General features: G+C 35.5%; 1 protein-coding gene across 2 annotated transcripts; it reads right to left on the bottom strand.

Moving 5' to 3' along the window:
- Positions 1-370: 370 nt before the first annotated feature.
- Positions 371-16,358, bottom strand: LOC129254824 (trithorax group protein osa-like). 2 transcript variants are annotated; one of them, XM_054893356.2, is made up of 13 exons: positions 16,232-16,358; positions 15,381-15,535; positions 14,474-14,689; positions 13,887-13,962; positions 12,235-12,378; positions 11,668-11,819; positions 10,759-11,076; positions 10,326-10,455; positions 9,829-9,977; positions 7,234-7,425; positions 5,253-5,607; positions 4,445-4,944; positions 371-3,657 (listed from the first exon to the last, which is right to left on the bottom strand). In XM_054893356.2, the coding sequence occupies exons 1-13, from the start codon at positions 16,353-16,355 to the stop codon at positions 3,511-3,513; spliced, it is 2,658 nt and encodes an 885-aa protein (XP_054749331.2). In that variant the 5' UTR covers positions 16,356-16,358; the 3' UTR covers positions 371-3,510. The 2 variants fall into 2 exon arrangements, with proteins under 2 accessions (XP_054749331.2, XP_054749332.2); XM_054893357.2 differs by lacking the exon at positions 7,234-7,425.
- Positions 16,359-17,933: the final 1,575 nt, after the last annotated feature.

Below are 17,933 nucleotides of genomic sequence, written 5' to 3'. Positions count from 1 at the left end.
TTTTATCAAGGTGGTAGTGATAAGGCATATTCTTAAAACATGAATTATATGACAGCAAAGGATTGTAATATATACATTACACAAACAGGTTCTTTTTTACATATTTGATAATTATTAACACCCAGTGATAATTGGGCATTTTAGCTGAAGGATTAATATGAAGTAAAGCATATATAACAAGATTCACAATCCTATTGGGAGATGACATTCGTAAGAATTAACTCAGGTTATGGAAAAACAAGTCAGAAGAGAAGATGAGATTAGTCAACATTCATAAATTAATATCAACTCTCAATTGATGACCTCTGCTAACACCAATTTTCCCCCCAGGTAAACCATGCTAATACCAACATGTTTTTTTTTCTTTATATATATATATAATCTAAGTTGAACTGCAATGTCATTACCATCACAAAGAGAATATACCCTTTGATGAAAATACAAGTACAAGCATAGGTAAGATATGTTCTCAACATTTTACCTGTATTATGACACTTGTGATCTCAGTTTAGAATTTCATAAAAGAAAAGGATCTAGGGCTTGAGATTGTTTTTATCACCATTGGACCATGAACAATTGATTATTGAAATTCCTAAGAAATGTGTGCATTTGGATCACATGATTTATCCTTGAGCTTATGTATATGTAAAATGTTGGATAAAGAAACCAAATATATCTTATTAAGAGCACTAAAACATGGTGATTTTTATATTATGCAGTAAGTATAAAAATACTAAAAATAGACTCTTGGTAGAATCACGGTTTAGGTTAAAATTCTGGGGGGTATCTAAATATTTTTTAAAATAGTGTTTTATGGCAGTGTTTAATAACTATGCCACAGGACTTTACACAATAAAGTTGCAAAACTTATATAAATGGAAATTACTTGTCTTCTTGAAGAAACAATCATTCACTACCAGGTAGTTATGTTCTTCACTTTTAGTAAAGGATTTACCAAGTAATTGCTACATTATTTTCCCCGCAAGTTTCTGGATTTATTTTTCTTTCTTCAATTCAAGGTGAGACTTAAAACATAATAATTGACAGGTGGAATAAAAATAAACTTAAAACAAGATCATAATAAAGAACTTGGTGGGGGGGGGGGGGCTCACATTTTTCATAAACTGCATATGATTACATTGGATTTTGTAGTTTGTTGATGTTGGTGCATATCCATTTTATCCAGATATATTGATTGAATCCTAACCATTTATTTCATAAAACTCCTCAATGTAATAACAAACTCCTCTATCTATGAAGTAAAGTGAATTTCAAAATAAAAAATGACAAATAATCATATCTAGCATTTGTAAACATGCTACATTTCTCTGATTCATATTGTCCACGCAGTAAAAAAGGAGTATATTTGGCACACTCTTTACATAGTATTAACAAGCAAAACACACACATATAGATGCATACACGCTGTAGAAATTATAGAACAGAAAATGTAATGAAAGACATGTGATCTGAAGGAGTACTGAAGCAAAATTTCATAGGTTACTACTTCCAAACAATTTCATAATAAACAATGCAGTAGCATACATCTTCTGAGTCTGATCTGATTGTTACAGTGAAGTGTTAGTATGATTTTAAGATGCATTCACCTTTTGAATCATCTCTCAGCTTCATCACTGACTATAGCAAGCTCCAAACCTATCAATTTTATCACATTACCCTGTAAAGCCTACTTCTGCAAAGTCTTTTCTTTTCCACACAATGGCCTACAATCACTCCCTGGTGACTGCAAAAACCTGAAAAAGTTGGTATCCTATTTACTACAATCTACACACTTGAATAGGTCTTGATTATCTTATACAACCGAAAATTGTTGCATTTGAGGTTAAGTAAATAGGGACCAAGTAGGATTAATTCCATGAATACCCTGAGCTCTGAGTATGGCTGCTGGAGTTAAAGCTGAGATGATAATATGTGATAGCACTAAAAATCATTTGGAGGTGCAAAAAGATATTTTACAAAACTTATCAAGCCTGATGGACTGCAAATTTTTGCACCGGCAGATGTGAATAAATTCCATTCAATATGTGAAATGCAAGAATAATTTGTTGGTCATTAGTATTTCCTGATCAAGATTTTTTTTGCAAAATCTTATATTTTTTGTCATTGTGGGAAAAATTGAAATGTAAAAATAAGTTTTGGTGAATCTCATATGCAAGCTGTCTTGTTTGGAATCAGTAACCTATAAACCAAGTGAATGTCACCTTATCCTCTTCAATACTACACAATCAAGGGTCTATCTCAGATTCTATATACAATCTGCAAGGTTCTAACAAAGCCATTACAGCAAAACATGAAAGACGTTTAGCTTTTCTTCTAAAATACCAATACATTATACTGTGTACAGAACTGAATACTGCATGAAAACAAGCTTTTTGAGAAGAAGCTGTATGAATTAAAACAAAAAATAAGATTCTTCTCAAGGTTTGACACAATATTGAAATACGAGTTGCAATGTCAAATTGAAAATACTGTAGTTCCCACAAGCAAGTGTATATTAAAGTAAGTTCCAACACTCCAATATTAAACATAAGCATGCTTTAGGGCTTCCACATTAAAAAATGTTTATATCCAATCTCATTAATACAATAAATAAATTCTTGAAAACAAAGTTTGCTTTTTGGCAGGAGTAGAAAGATAATTGAGGTATAACATTATACATGCATAATTTTTTTTTTATTGTTACATCAGACAATAGATGTAAATATATTTAGAACACTAGCTACATCTAAATCACATTTATTCTTGTAATGATCTAAATCAAGAAAGTGTTCAATGTTTAATTAATTGAAACATTCTATTCAACATATTTGATTAAAAATATATTTTGGTATTTTCTAGAAACAAGCAAGATACTGCATTCAGTCAGTTTTCAAAAAATAGGTGAGCTCTTTTTTTTAGAAAACAATCTTCCCCAAAATTTGTTTTGTTTCAACTTCCAACATTGATAAACTATTAGATAAATAAGCAAATGAAAGCTTGAATTAATTCCTTTACTGGTAAACAAAGTAAATAAGTTACATAATCTCTAAGTTCTGATAAATTCAACACAACCGGCAAATCTGTGGCTTACCATGCAAAGTTACATCACATTTATGAAGCACTGATAGAATTAAAAAACTTTATCTTCCTGCAAGATAAACATGCAACTTGAATATGATTATTTTATAATATGATTGTTTATTACCCATGCATGAATACATACTCTCTATTATCAATGATGAAACAGATTTCTAGTAGATATCCATGCATTTAGAATCTTCACTTGCTTCTTTGTCTACTTCAAGCTGAATCTTTATCATTGAAGACAAAAAATACCTTCCTGCCATATCTCATTGATCATCATAGTAAAGTCTATGAATAAAACTGGTCGAACTTCACATCTATTGATGACAAAAAGAAGCCTTACATACAAAATGTATGTTTGAATATCAGTAGGCTTTGCCAATAAGAAATGGTGTAAAGCAAGCAGGAGTCGGAAACATCTACCATTCAAGGCCTTCCTGGGGGTGGATGGGCAGGGAGAGAACCAGAAGTGCGCCCTCGTGTGTCAGGGAATCGTGCAGTGACGGGCATCTGAGGTGTCCGTGGTCTCTGGAGTTCGGTGAGTCCGCCCTGGTTGTGGCTTCCAGATTTGTTCTACAGGAAGCAACAAATGGAATGAAAAGTATTTGGGAGTAAACTCATTTTGAAGTCAAAGAAGGAATCTGAGGCCTAGGCCCTGTATCTATCTGATTTCTATGAAAGATTACATTGATTATTGTGCATGATCAATCACTATTAAAGCATTATTTTAGAGCCCTGATGCACAAACTCAGGTAGACCTTCCAAGGTAAATAACAAAATGGGTGGTATGTCACAGGCTCATGTGCTCAATTGCAGTCTGGATATACATACCTTTTCATAAATACAACTACAAATATCTATTATGGCAGTTATTCAATCTTTATGAGAAATCTGAAATGTTTGGGAAAGGAATGTTATTCATGTGTTCCTTGTCAACATATTTGTGTTAATAATATTGTACTGGGTGGCAGAAGAAACTTGTTATAGTTTGAGGGGAATATAATGGTGATGATGTCGCATCTTGGTTAAAGAATCATGAACAGAATAATACTTTACAACTATGTTCTATTCAAAATTGAGAGATTGCTGTGGCACTGTTACTTTTATAAGGGTTTCCATTTGATATTTCAGAAGTATGCCAAAATACATGTAAGAGGCCCTAACAAATACAATACAGTGATTAATGCAACATATGAACAACAAGACTAGATTCTATGCAAATGAAAAAAAAACTAAGGAAGAAGATAACTTTAAAGATTCAAATGCTTAGTAAAAACACAAATTTTTCACAAGTGCAAAATTTGTACATTTTAATTTTTTTCCTATAAATACATTTGACTGATGTTTATAGAGCACTAACCTTACTACCCCTTGGGCTGATTTGGGCTGGCTGGGGTGATGAACCTCTTGGAGACTTACCCCCACCACCACCTCCTCCTCCTCCAGAGTTACCCCTGTCTAGGAGCATACCTCCCTGAGATGTGGCTTGTGGTAGGAGGGATCCAGATCCTGGAGACGGTAGCCCCCCTCCTCCTCGGTTATCCCTGGGTGTAACAGGAGGAGCAGGCATACTAGGGCGTTTGGGTTCCCAGGACACCTCCCACGCCCCGTTCCTGTTCTGACCCTGATGCTGCTGGGTCTTGGACACCCCACCACCGGCTTGAAGTGGTGCCACCTGGGCTAGTTCTTGGGATTGATGGGGTTGGTGGTGGTTGACAGGGGGTTGTGGGGAGCGGTTTAGGTTGCGTGGGGTAGGGGTAGGAGATGGTGAGTGCTGACTGCTGGGGGAAGGGTGATGGTTGTTTGAATTTGGTGGATGACCTGGAGCAGATAGGAACCCTGGACTTGGTGGCCTTAGAGCTGTTAAGAAAAAAATAAAACGAAAATTGAAAACAAATAATAAATGATATTTCAGACTGAAATACAGTGTAATTATCATTGAAAAAAAATATCACTCAAATTAATGACTTAATGACTCAGCTACCAAAGTCATACTTCTTAAAAATGTTATTTAAATTACCCTACAAACATCCAGAACAAGGTCAAACCCCCCCCCCAAAAAAAAAAAAAAAGAACTAGGTCAAACCCTGGATAATCATTTTCACATCCTGAAAAAGCCTTACACATTAAAATAGAAACAAAAGAAATGGATTCAAATATTCACTTACCAAAATCAGGTTCTGGTGGATTAGTGGGTGATCTGATCGGAGCAATGGGTTGATGGGGAGCCACTAATGATCCCCAATCATCTTTTCCTCCACCAGCACTGCCTTTCCTCTTTTTCTTCTTCTTCCCCTTCCCTCCTAAAGCAGATGACCCTGTCCCTCCACCTGTCTCAGGGAGAGCTGGGGGTAAGGTCTGGGGAACAAGGGGGTCAGCCAGGGGCATGAGACGACGGGGTGAAACCCCAGTCAAACCTTGCTGTTGTTTTGATTGCTTCTGTTGTTGCTGCTGTTGCTGAGGGGGTGCAGATGGAGGTGGTGATTGCGGTCCTTGAAGGGGTGATTTGGTGAATGGAGCAATCTACAAGAAGAGAGTAAAAAAATAATCAAGGACTTTCAGCAACTTGAATTCATCTTCACAAATCACAGAGAGTGCCAACATAGAAAGATAAGCTACAGTCTTTCCTGATATAGGAGATCTTTTCAAAACTAGTCTTGTGAGAAGTGAAATTTAAAGAAAAAATTAGTTTCTTTCATGTGCCTGGTCATGATCAGAATTGGAAGCTTTTTTATATAAAAATTTCATTAACAAAAACTCAAATCCTTGTGAGATATTTGTTATGTTTCATTTGAATATAAGCGATGGTCAAGAAGACCCACAATACCGGGACTTATCAATTGGCATTTTATGATAATGAAAAGGGTTATCACTTCTTATGACAGGCACACCAACTATTAATGTTAATACATACCCATTTAAAGTTTTTTCTACCTTATCAACATCACATAATAACACACACAAAAAAGGTGGAGTATACAGAAAGCAGGTTTTTCAAGTAAGGTGCAAGTGTTGATTTTGATGATAGTAGCATTGTTCTTGGTTCTGAACTGAGCTCCGACAACTATAGGGACAGTGATTTTCCGTTTAAAAAATTGCTTTTTCTGTTTCAGAAAATCTTAAATTTCGTTTCAGCATGTCAGAAAATAGAAATTCTGTTTCCCCATAGACTATGTGTACATGAAAGTGACAATTCCGTTTACACATTGAATAGCAATATCACAACACTCGCGCTCGTCAAAATTTGTATCTGCCCCTGTACCAACAACGCATAGAATCCGTTCTTATCGGATCTATGCGGGTACACAAAATATTTGACAAACACATTTAACATGAATACATCCTCACCTTTCATATTATTAGCATTATTTTACGGTTGAATGAAATTTCATCGATAATTTTGGGGATTTTTAGACATCGTTTTCAGCAGTCAACGATTTTCGCCTATTTGCCATTTTGGATTTCAAGACCTCGATATCGTGCTGTTATATCTTCGAACATAGAGGGCAGCAACACACGACCATGTCGTTCAAACGACGTGTGCATGTGAATGTTGTTTTTGATGAGCCCAACCCGGCCCAGCCGCGCTGGGTACAGTATGGGCGAGGGGTACATTCGAGTGTGATGAAGTCGAGTGCAGTCATGATGCGTGAATTGTCATGATTGTAGCGAAGTGAGATCGCGTTTTCTGGAGTTTTGTGGCCATTTAATATTCATATTTTGTTGAGATTTTGGAGTAATTTCTGTTGCTGTTCTGTGTGTTTTGAGGAAAAATATGTTTTCTGTGATTTTCCGTTTGAAATGCCACTTTCCGTTTCAAAAGGCGCTTTCCGTGAAGTCTGTCCGTTTTCCGCAATCGCGGAAAATCACTGTCCCTACAACTAACAGTGGTTATACAGAGATAATATTAAACACCAGTGTTTAACACAAAAACAGAAATTTGTTATATATATTCCAAGGTCAATCCAAACCAGGAGCTTCATTGCAAGATAGGTGTAATTAATGATGTAAGTGTTGCCGAACACCAGGATTCAACACCAAACTCCAAATCACCCAGTGTGGGAATCAACTAAATAGTATAGCAAGATCTTTTCAGCAGCAACTGTGAGTTCTATTTTGTTGCTGCAGCAATGGTGTGTTTTAACTCACCTGAGGCATGGGCGGGGCTGATGGAGATGAGGATGATGGCACGGTATGAGATGGAGATGTAGGTGATGATAATGGGTTGGGTGGACTAGTAGGGGCCAGGGCAGGGCTGGGTGGGCGCGTTGGTATGGGAAGCTTCTGATTGACTACCGTTTGACTTGTAGGCTGCGACTGCCAGCCGGGACTTGTGACAGGCTGATGAGGAGCGAGACAATGAAGATTACAAGAATAAGGATGATGATGGTGGTGATGGTGGTGGTATTGGTAGTGGTGATGATGAAATATATGAGATAAAAAAATAAAATGATTATAACAATGATTGAATAATAGAGTAAATACATACAATTTAAATGCTATGAAAATAAAGGTGATATAACATATTTATGCTTTAAGGACGTTCCACAGTTAAAGTGAAATCCATGTCATTTTCACCAAACTTTGCACATAGATACTTTAGAACCTTAATATTCGAAATATGCAAAAATTAACATAGGTCCATGTGCTTGATTTTTTGCTATAGAGCTTCAAAGTTCACCCAAATTGATGTTCTTAAGAATTGCGCATTCAAAAGAATTTGGCATTTTTAGACCGCCCAAGATTACTACAATGAGTTTAAACCTCCATTACTCATTCAAAATACATGAAAAATTCATCAAACTTCGCAAGAGAGTTAATAATTGTATCGTTAGAATGGAGAATCTATTAATAGTGCTATTTGTTTGCAACTTTAAGTTTAACAGCACTGTCAGTTCTTGAAAATGGCGTAAAAGATAACAAAATCCCAATCTGAAAAATGTAAAATTTCAGTAACAAACTACAAACGTACAATAAATGCTGCACTTTATTCAAAATCCATGTCATTTTCACCAAAATTTGCAGAGTTGTAGAGGAAGGTATACCTAAGAGGTACAAACATTAAAAAATAGGGGTTCATGTGCTTGTTTTTAAACTATCAGCATTTTTATTATAGCAAATGTGCTTTTTAAAACACCAAAAATGGGCTGAATGCTTAGTATCTATGTGAAGAAAAAATCAAAACCACTCTACCATTTATTCAAACTCGGGCTAATATTCGTGATTCTTGGCAGCACTGCAGAGTAAAGTATTTTGAAATTGTAGAGAATATTTTTTTGAATGGTCCATGGAATAATTCAATTTTTTAGCTTCATGAAATAACGCATCGGATCTGCAGTTAAAGTGCAGAAGATGAGAAAAATCAGCTCATACCCGCAGCTAATTAATACCTGTTCATCCATTGTGACGTCAGCGCGCAGAGTGTAAACTATGCGCAGATCATAATGCGCACAAACATAACTGTGGAACGTCCTTAAGCGTGGTGATCATGACAATGACTGAATATGACAGAATAAATACATACAAATAAAATGAAATGAAGGTGAAATATAAGGTATTCATGATGATTTATGCAAAGTGATTCTGATCAAGAACCTACTTTAGCAATTGCATACCTTCATTATAGTGATAGCCAACAATATTACAACTTAATTATATCCTGATTAATAATTCATTAACTGTACATTGAAGCCTTGGATCAGGACCAGAGTTAATTCTGCCACAGCAGTGAACCACCAGCGTCTGGATTCAATCAACCAAGTGGGACGAGGGAGATAAAATTACAATGCAGGATTTCTCAGGTGTTTTTTTTTCCTTTGAATAAACCACCTGTAACATGACGTTTTTAAATTTTAGGTGGGCACATATAGATTATTTTTTTACAACTGATTCTACTAATATGTTCCTCCCACACCAAGAGATGGCACTATTCTCAAAACAAGTTGGAATGCTTCTGGCAGTCTTGCCTGCATCATATGATTCAATATAGCAGCAATGCTGACTTTGAAAACAACGAAGATGAATAATTATGCACAAAAATCACCATTCATATGATAATCAACTACGAGGTTCACTGACCTGTGACCCAAGATTACTTGATTACCCTTATGTCCATGTTTCATTAATTAGATCCATAAACATACAAAGTTATGATGGCATTCAAATAACCAAAACATGGTCAGAGTTTATTGACCCTATATGACCTGTGGTCTCATTTATGTGACCTGAAACTCACGCAAGACGATGAGTAATACTTGAATACTCTTATGTCCGGATTTCACGAATAAGATCCATTTACATACAAAGTTATGATGACATTTCAAGAACTTAACATTGAAAGATTTCAATGTTGACAACGCCGCCATCGCTGCTGCTATGCAGGCAAGACAAACATGATTATGAGTTGCAGACAGACAGAATATGGCCATGCCCATACATAACAATCTTTCAAAGTTAAGAAAGAATATTATTTAAGTAGTCTTATTTCATTGATTAAACGTTTGAAATTTAATACCATGTGAAATTTTTATTAAAGATATTGAAATAAAATTTTGAACTGATTAATTTTCAGTCTTTGTTGATACTGAATTTCTTATATATTTATTTATCTCACCAGTCCATCGGTCAGTGTCAAAAAACATACTGGCTGGCACTTGTAATAAAAATGTTTTGACCAGGGTCTAGTATGATCCGTATAATTGAATTGAAAAATAAAAAAAATCATGTTTATAACATTGATCCTACCTCTATAAGCCTCTCATTGACCCTGCCGGACTCCTTGGTTCCATCTTCACCCTCAATATCAGAAACATCCATCCCAAAATTAATGCTCTGTTCACTCATGTCACTCACCACGCTACAAGACCGCCCTCTTGGGTTACGAGGACCTTTTGCTGTAAAATGAAGAAGGCACAAAACACACGGGTGAATACAGATTGTATGTTTAGGAACATGATGTACTTCAAACTTCTTATGCTTAATAATTTATCTTTCCATGATTTATACAGTCTCTATTAATCTTGTTAAAATATCAAAAAAATACTTTTCTTCATATTATGGGACATACATGAATTCATAAAACCAATACGGTATGATGAAGGAAATCCAAAATATGAATTGATAGGAGTGAAATTTGATGTCTGAGGGGAGTCAATGTTTATATTCATCCTAGTTTTACTTTTAATCTGATGATGTATATAGGAAAAATAAGCTTGGTACTCCACTGTGCTGCAATAGACTACCTTGTTCTTCTTTCTCAGCGACCTGACTAGATGGCTGCATGTCGCTGTCGATGATAGCGCCCTCTTGAGATTGCACGATTTCCCCCTCTGATGGTGGTCTGTATTGCACTACCTCCCCTTGCTCAGAGTCCTAAAAAAAAGAGAAAATTATGAATTCAAAGAACCACAGGAAAAAAAATAAAACTAATAAAATTTCTAGTATTTGAATTGTCAAAATATTTCATATTTCTTCAGACTAAATGTAATTTCTGCAATGCAGTCGACACAAATATCAACAATGGCTTATTCAAGCATATTGTTTCAAGAAGAAATAATCCCATAAAAATAGTTGATTGAAAAGTTCCAAATCTTTTCTAATTTGCCAATTTTCTATTACCTTGAAAAACACAGTAACATATCTGACATATAACATACAAAGCTACGTTCTCCTTACCACAGGACTAATAACGATGTCACTTTCCAAAGGTGCACTACCCTCCTCCTGCGTGGAATGGTGTGGCCCATCTAATGGCTCATCATTCAACTGTGACTGGGGTGCAGGGTGTACCATTCCTGTATGGGGGTGTGTTGGTCTGTTTGGTGAGGGGCGCCTTGGACTATGACCTCTCTTTGGTGGAGGCGGTGCTTGGATGAAGGGGCGTGGCTGGTGGGGAGGGGAGGGTATCCTACCCTCGTGATCAGGTGAGAGTTGTTGATGATTTGATTGTGAGGACGGATTATTCCCTGAGTTTTGTATAGAGTTATTATTCACCTAGAAGAATAAAACATCAAATACAATAAATGAAAACCTGTTTGCACCCTTTATGCCTGCACTTATATCACCAAGGCTCGAGTCTAAATTGGCAACAAATATATTGAACCAGTTGATCTTTGACTGTCTTCAACTTTGGAGTTTCCAATGAATTATGGACTGCTCTCTTTAAAGTGGAAAAGATGGATGTGAAATTGAAATCATCACTTTTCAATTTTCACTTTTCTGGAGTTCATACAGATGCTGGGTTTGGAAGAAGCAATGGACCCCTGGGCCAGGCAAATGGGGTACCCTGGTATGGGAATGTGCTAAGGGTTAAGGGAAAGGTTTAAAGAGGGACTTCTGAGTTTGAGGTGGGTGGTTTGAGGATGAGCAGAAGGCCAATGAAGACATAGAAGAAGTAAATGGGTTGGTTTGAGGATGGAAGATGCATTGAATAATGCAAAGTGGAGGGAGGAAGTAACCGTGATTGCAGTGATTGTATGGTGAAACATTTAACTCTGTGGACTACTTCCATTCAGAACCCCACGTAACACATGGTCATCTTTCTACATCAATGAAAAATACACACATGATGATAGGTTAACATACCTCTGTTGCTCTATGTCTATTCCTTCCTCTACTAGGTGTTCTTTCTCTGGGTGAACAATACGATTCAATGATCAGCTTACAGTAGTGTAAGTCTTTTTCCTCCGCATAGTCCCATGGTGTCTTTTTCGAGCTGTCTAATCTGTTCACATCAGCTGTCAAAAAGAAACAATCATATGAACTGTTATCATTCATCTCATGAATTACATCTTTTTGAGTGGTATAGGAGCTGTATTTTAGCTCTGATTTTTCCTTTTTATTTTGCCTCTTCTAAACAATGGTCAATAAATCTATCAATTAAGTTTCATCTTCAACATTTCCGTACATGTACCTTTCTTCTATATTCCCCAAAGCCCCCAAAACAGTCATATTTTGTTGCTGTTTCCATTATTCTACATAATAACCAAACATTCTTCCAAAAGAATGTGCATATTTCCCAGGCTTTTATCTTGAGTGGTGCACCCTTGGAATTAAACAAGATTGTGTATCTATTTGCCATTTTGTTTGCAACCTGTGATAGGCAATACATCTTTGTTGGTTTCAAAACTTAAAACATATCTAGTTACATACCTCCATGATCAAGAAGGAAATTAACCACCTCTCCATGTCCGCCTATAGTGGCCAGATGAAGACAGGTCCTATTATGATTATCGGTCTCATTCAAAGAGTCTGGGCCAACCTTTGATACAACCAATCTACATGCATCAAGAGCACCTTGAAAGGAAGAGAAATTAAAATGTTATATTTCAAGCCCTATACCGTGGCTTTGATTCCTAGCCATGGTGTGTTTTCCTTCAGCAAGAAATTTACCGACATTGTGCTGCACTCAACCCAGGCGAGGTGAATGGGTACCCGGTAGGAGAAAATCCCAAATGCTCGAGCGCCTAGGTAGCTGAGTCAGTGTAATACTAATAGCTGGGAGAATAGTTTTTAAAACTGAAGTGGCTACCTTGGGAAAATATACCATTATTAATATTATGAATTCATTGTGCGGTTGAGATGTTAAAAGGTCACAGTGGTCATTATATACCTTGAGCGATCTGCTGTAATCCGAATTTTATTAACAAATCACAATAACATTAAATCTAAGCACATTTATTTCTTTCAGTCAAATTGAGCCATATTCAAATTACCAAACTTTGGTGGTATATGGAGATATTATGATTTATGCACTATAAACAAAAGCTGAAGACAGGAAAGAATGGAAATTGACTTTTTTTTAATAACAGACATGTCACACTGATATAACACTAACGACTAGTCACAAATGATTTATAGTTCTGTACACTCATCTAAATTGTTAATTATTATGACATTTTTGACAGCAGGCTGTCATTGTCCTCAAGTGGCTACTTATTAACAATGGGATGTGCATAAAGAACTCTGTAATCATTTATCCCATGAACTTATTTTCAGTGAATTTTCCAAGAATGGCCAATTATGAAACTCTAGATTCTAGATGGAGAATTCTTGCCCCAAAATTTGCTAAATCTCTCACAATCAATCCACACTGCAGAACCTAAGTACAATCAATTCAAATGCAAAACCAGTCGATTCCGAAATAGCCCCATCCCCGACTTCATAGACTTACTAAATGAGAACTAGATAAATTTGTTGACCCCCTGACGATATGATGGATACAGTTTTCTTTATTTGCTTGGATAGTCATTCTCATTCTATACCGCCTTCACGCCTTGCCCCACTCAGTCTACTCTGTACTTAATTAATTTGTTGTCATACATGCATGCTTTCGTTTGTTTTTAATCTTCGCCACTACTTTCTTCATCTTTCTGGCCCAATCCCCTCTCTGTACTTTCTATCTACGGGTATATCTCCTTTTAATTACCCTTTCCCCTTACTCAACTTTTCTCTGTCTGTCTCCCTATGCCGTCTTTATCCTTCCCCTTTTTTCTCTTTTCTAATACTTTTCATTCATGCATGTACAATGTGCCTCATTGTATTGGTTATAATTTGCGTACTTAATATTTATAATGTTCAATACAATGTATGATTTTTTTTTTTCAACAATTTATTTCCTTGTCTTATAATAAGAAGTACTAGTAATCACATTCAATTTATATCATTTTATATCATATAATTTCATGCTTGTACTTAAGTATTATTCTGTTATTGTAAATTGTACACATCTTTTCATTCAGCCTTTGGCTGCGAGGCATGTTTTAATAAACCATTATTGAATTGAATTGAATTATCATTGATACCTAGTGAAGCAGCAAGATGTATAGCTGTCCTCCCTTCTTTGTCTTTTATAGCAGCTGTAGCAGGACTCAGTAAGCTCTGAAAAAAAATATATATATAGAGTTGATTATATATAATCAACTGGCCAAATATTACTGTTACTCAATTAAATAGCAGGCAGTTTTTTTATAAAGTTACTTTAAATGAACTGTGGCTAGTTTCATTAATGAAAGACAATTATGGCAAATATGCCGTTGTGGTAACTACCATGGCAACAGGACTTGGCAGCCAACAAAATTAATGTTTTTCATCGTAGCAACCACCATGAAAGAGTTACCATATTTTAAGTCTTTATAGACAGGCACCGGGTAAACAAGAATCACGAAGTGCTTATTAATCACCCAGATCCAGACACAGGCACAACACATTGAATTGAATCATCCGCTACATTTTATTTTCATTTCTTTGATATTTTTACCATTTTTTATCGCTTATACTGTGATTTAAATTCTTTTACTCCTTTGTTGTTGTATACTTGTACATATGTTTTTAAAGTACGTCAAATAAATGAATTGAAAAAAAAAAATCAGGTTTTGATCGTGTTACGTACATCCAAACATTCCAGTGACTCTGATCTTTTCACAGACCAATGAATCCACGTCCTTCTGAGCAGGTCACGTTCTATCCCATCATCCTCTTCAACCTTATGTTGACCTGAGGTTATAAGGTCAAAGTGTGTCTTATTGTCCACGTGACACGCCCACATGGCTGGTGTCAGTCCGTCACAATCTCTGGGGCCTCTGTTCACACCAGCCTTTAATAGCATCTAGGAAGAAGGTGATAACAAGATGGAAATAATATCAAAATGATCACAAGGGTAACTCATTTTGATTGAGAAATGTAACCCAACAAAATAACAATGATCATAGTAATTTCTCAAAGCACATTACAATGCAGACAATTCTAAAAATGCTTTGCATAATGTGAAATGTAACGAATTTAGTCAATGTAGCAAACGAACTTAAATCAGTAAATACAAATGTGGAAATATCCAGTAAGGGGGAAATTCAATAAATATCTTTGAATGTCCCATTATCTTTAATTTTTATTTCACTTTGATAATTTAAAGGCAAACCAGAGAAAAACAATTTCAGGAAGGTCCTGAACATAGGGGGTTAGATTACAAGCTTCATCATAGAATGGCTGAAAGGAGCAATCAAATAGGAGAATAGCAAACATATCATGATCCAGCAGTTGCTTATCTATCACTATAAATATCTAGGTAGTGTTATGGCACTTTGGTAGCCAAATTGTTTGTCTCTCCTCTCCTGAAAAGTTTTTAAATCTCATCTCACTGATGGTTTGTCTCTCCTGAAAAGTACAATCGAAAGCAATATATTAATAAAGCATAATATCATATCCTATTTTTGAACTAAACTCTGATAAATTAACCTCTAACACATATCCCTATCCCCTTCACATTGCATATTTCTTGTAACTGTTTCCAGACTACTTACATCTAGACAATCGATGTCTGGTAGTAATGCAGCCCAATGTAGAGGTGCCCTTCCTATGTTGTCCTGAGTCTCAGTATCAGCATCATGGGCTAGGAGTTTCTCTAACGCCTCCCAGTTCCCACCATGCACTGCAACATGACACGCTGTGTAGTTATCTACAGGGATTCATAAAAGAAATTGACTGCCATGATAAATGTGACCATAGTGAAAATATCGCATAATACAACATTGATTTGGTTTGATTCAAACTGTCCCTTTCCTACTTCATTTGCCATTTCTCATATTTTTTACACTCTGTTTTAGAATAATCCATAGAATTTCAGAAGCACCCTAAGCCTGCATGGCTCAGAAGGCCAATTAATATACTAACTTTTGGCTTCTCTGGAACTGATACAAATATAAACTTTCTTTGAAACACAATTATATCTTTCAAAGGGAAAATCCCCCCTGATGTCTAGTAAGTTCAAAGAAAAGCATAAAAAAGTGAAAAATATCAATGAAGGTTTTACAAAATTCCATCAAAGAATAAGATTATTTTCAATGTAAATTGATGCAATTTACATCAGAACATACTGGGGAGATGTTAACATTCATGCGACCTCACAAAATAAAAAAATTGTAACTTCTTCATAATTCTGTACGTAATTTTTGCTATGCCCCTTTCAAGACATTTCTCTTAATTTTGTGTCTTTTTCAAAACCTTCCATACATCAGGGTGAAGTTCCCCTTTATAAATATTTAGGGATTAATCCTAAGGCTTATATTTGAGCATTTCAAATTCCATTCAAAGAATCATACATGCAACTTTTATGAATAGCTTTTCATTATGAAGCACCCCAAATAACTTTTACCTTTTGAGCGCACACTTGGATCAGCATGGGCTCTGAGTAGGACGTCCATACAATCAAGTTTATCATAATGAGCAGCGTACATCACAGCATTCCTACCTAAGTCATCTGATGCATGTACACACATGGGTTCTAGAAATGAAATAAAAAGAAGCATGAGCATAATCAATGCATTGGTAAAACAAGATTTAGAGTGGTAATGATACAGAGATTTATGAATTTTTAGTGTTGCAATTTCATGACACATCATGTATGAACACTGAACAGGGTCCTAATTAAGGTTGTATTTAATTAAACATTGAGACGGTGAAAAAGGCACTTCAAAAAATTTAGAAAATATTGCTTTATGCCTATGGTAATTACACTATGTGACTTCATTGGGTAAGCTGCTGAAATGAAAAACTACAACTTGAATAGAAATGATCATCTGAATCCAATTTTAAAATCTGAGGCAATTTGGCAGATTTACAACATCTAAACACATTATCTTTATGTAGAAATCACAAAATAAGCCAAAGAATAATACTGTTGTTGAGTTGAAGAGAAGCAATTCAAATGGAGATTAAAACTGAAAATAATTCCTTGACACAAATAAGTAATGAAATGATCAAGGACACCATTCCAACAATGTAAAGATGGACATGTAAGATAATCATAAACCATCTATTTTTCTTTTTCTTTTTGCAAGAAAAAGGCAGAGAAACACACTGGGATAAAACAGATAAAATCATTCAAGGCTAGCATTCATATATGCACTTAATTTTCAAATAGATAGTATGTATACAAGGAGTAGTAGTACATGTATCTCAAAATCTGGTAATGTACAGTGTAAACCTCCTTGGATGTAACTTTGCACTCAACTGGTTGAGTTACAATCAAGCCCCTGTCCTCTCTCTCTCCCGAATTCAATCACTCAAATATTTCATTTTAAATTTGATTATAATGAAGTGCAATATGTTGCAGCGATACAGTACCTATCAAAGTGGAGATCATACACTGTGCAACTCTGAAGCCAAATATTGCCAACAGAGATCTATCTTAGTTAACACTACATACATTTCATATGGGCAAACTACATGTACTGTCGTCATGTATGTATGTCTTTCCCTGAGGATTACAATTTTTCATATTCTTTGAAGCACTGATAAAAATATGAAGGGTTAAATCAACTGGAGGGAAATTTCTGTGTAATGATCAATATCAATACACCTAAACATGATGGTGTGTGTACAAGCCCAGGCAATTTTTTTTTTAATGTGAAAATAATAAACTACAAGAAGTGCATGATATTCATATAGTCATTCTTCATGGGAAGAAATCCTGTTAGCATTTTTCTGATATTTTTTTCCTTAAATCTTGACAGGGAATTGAATTACATTGCAGCAATTTATCAATGTCATACTCATAGCTCAACATTGAAAGCCAAACATGAATCCTTATAATATACATACATGTATGAAATCTACCTGTGCAGATTTTCATTACAAATTGCTCCAATTTTCTAATGAGATGGCATTCTCAATGATTTAAATTCATAAAGAATGCTTTACACTGGAGTCAATTCTCTCAATGTATTTTTCATTTAAGAAAGTATGAACATGGCAGCTTTAAGTGCTTATTAAAATTCTTAATTAATCTTCTCTCACTATCCCCTTTTCAAGAGCAGTTACAAAGGTGTAACATGTTGTATGGTATATCATGCAGC

This window comes from Lytechinus pictus, chromosome 2 (genome assembly GCF_037042905.1).
Source record: "Lytechinus pictus isolate F3 Inbred chromosome 2, Lp3.0, whole genome shotgun sequence".
NCBI lineage: Eukaryota > Metazoa > Echinodermata > Echinoidea > Temnopleuroida > Toxopneustidae > Lytechinus > Lytechinus pictus.
This window is presented reverse-complemented; position numbering and strand designations above follow the sequence as displayed.

What these genes read in the sequence shown, in the direction of transcription:
- LOC129254824 (XM_054893356.2), bottom strand. Translation starts at nt 16,355, where the DNA reads ATGTGTGTACATGCATCAGATGACTTAGGTAGGAATGCTGTGATGTAC. An exon ending in AGTCACTGGAATGTTTGGAT is followed by an intron (nt 13,963 to 14,473) that starts GTACGTAACACG and finishes ATTTTTTTTCAG; the next exon opens with AGCTTACTGAGTCCTGCTAC. An exon ending in TCAGCCCAAGGGGTAGTAAG is followed by an intron (nt 3,658 to 4,444) that starts GTTAGTGCTCTA and finishes TGCTTCCTGTAG; the next exon opens with AACAAATCTGGAAGCCACAA.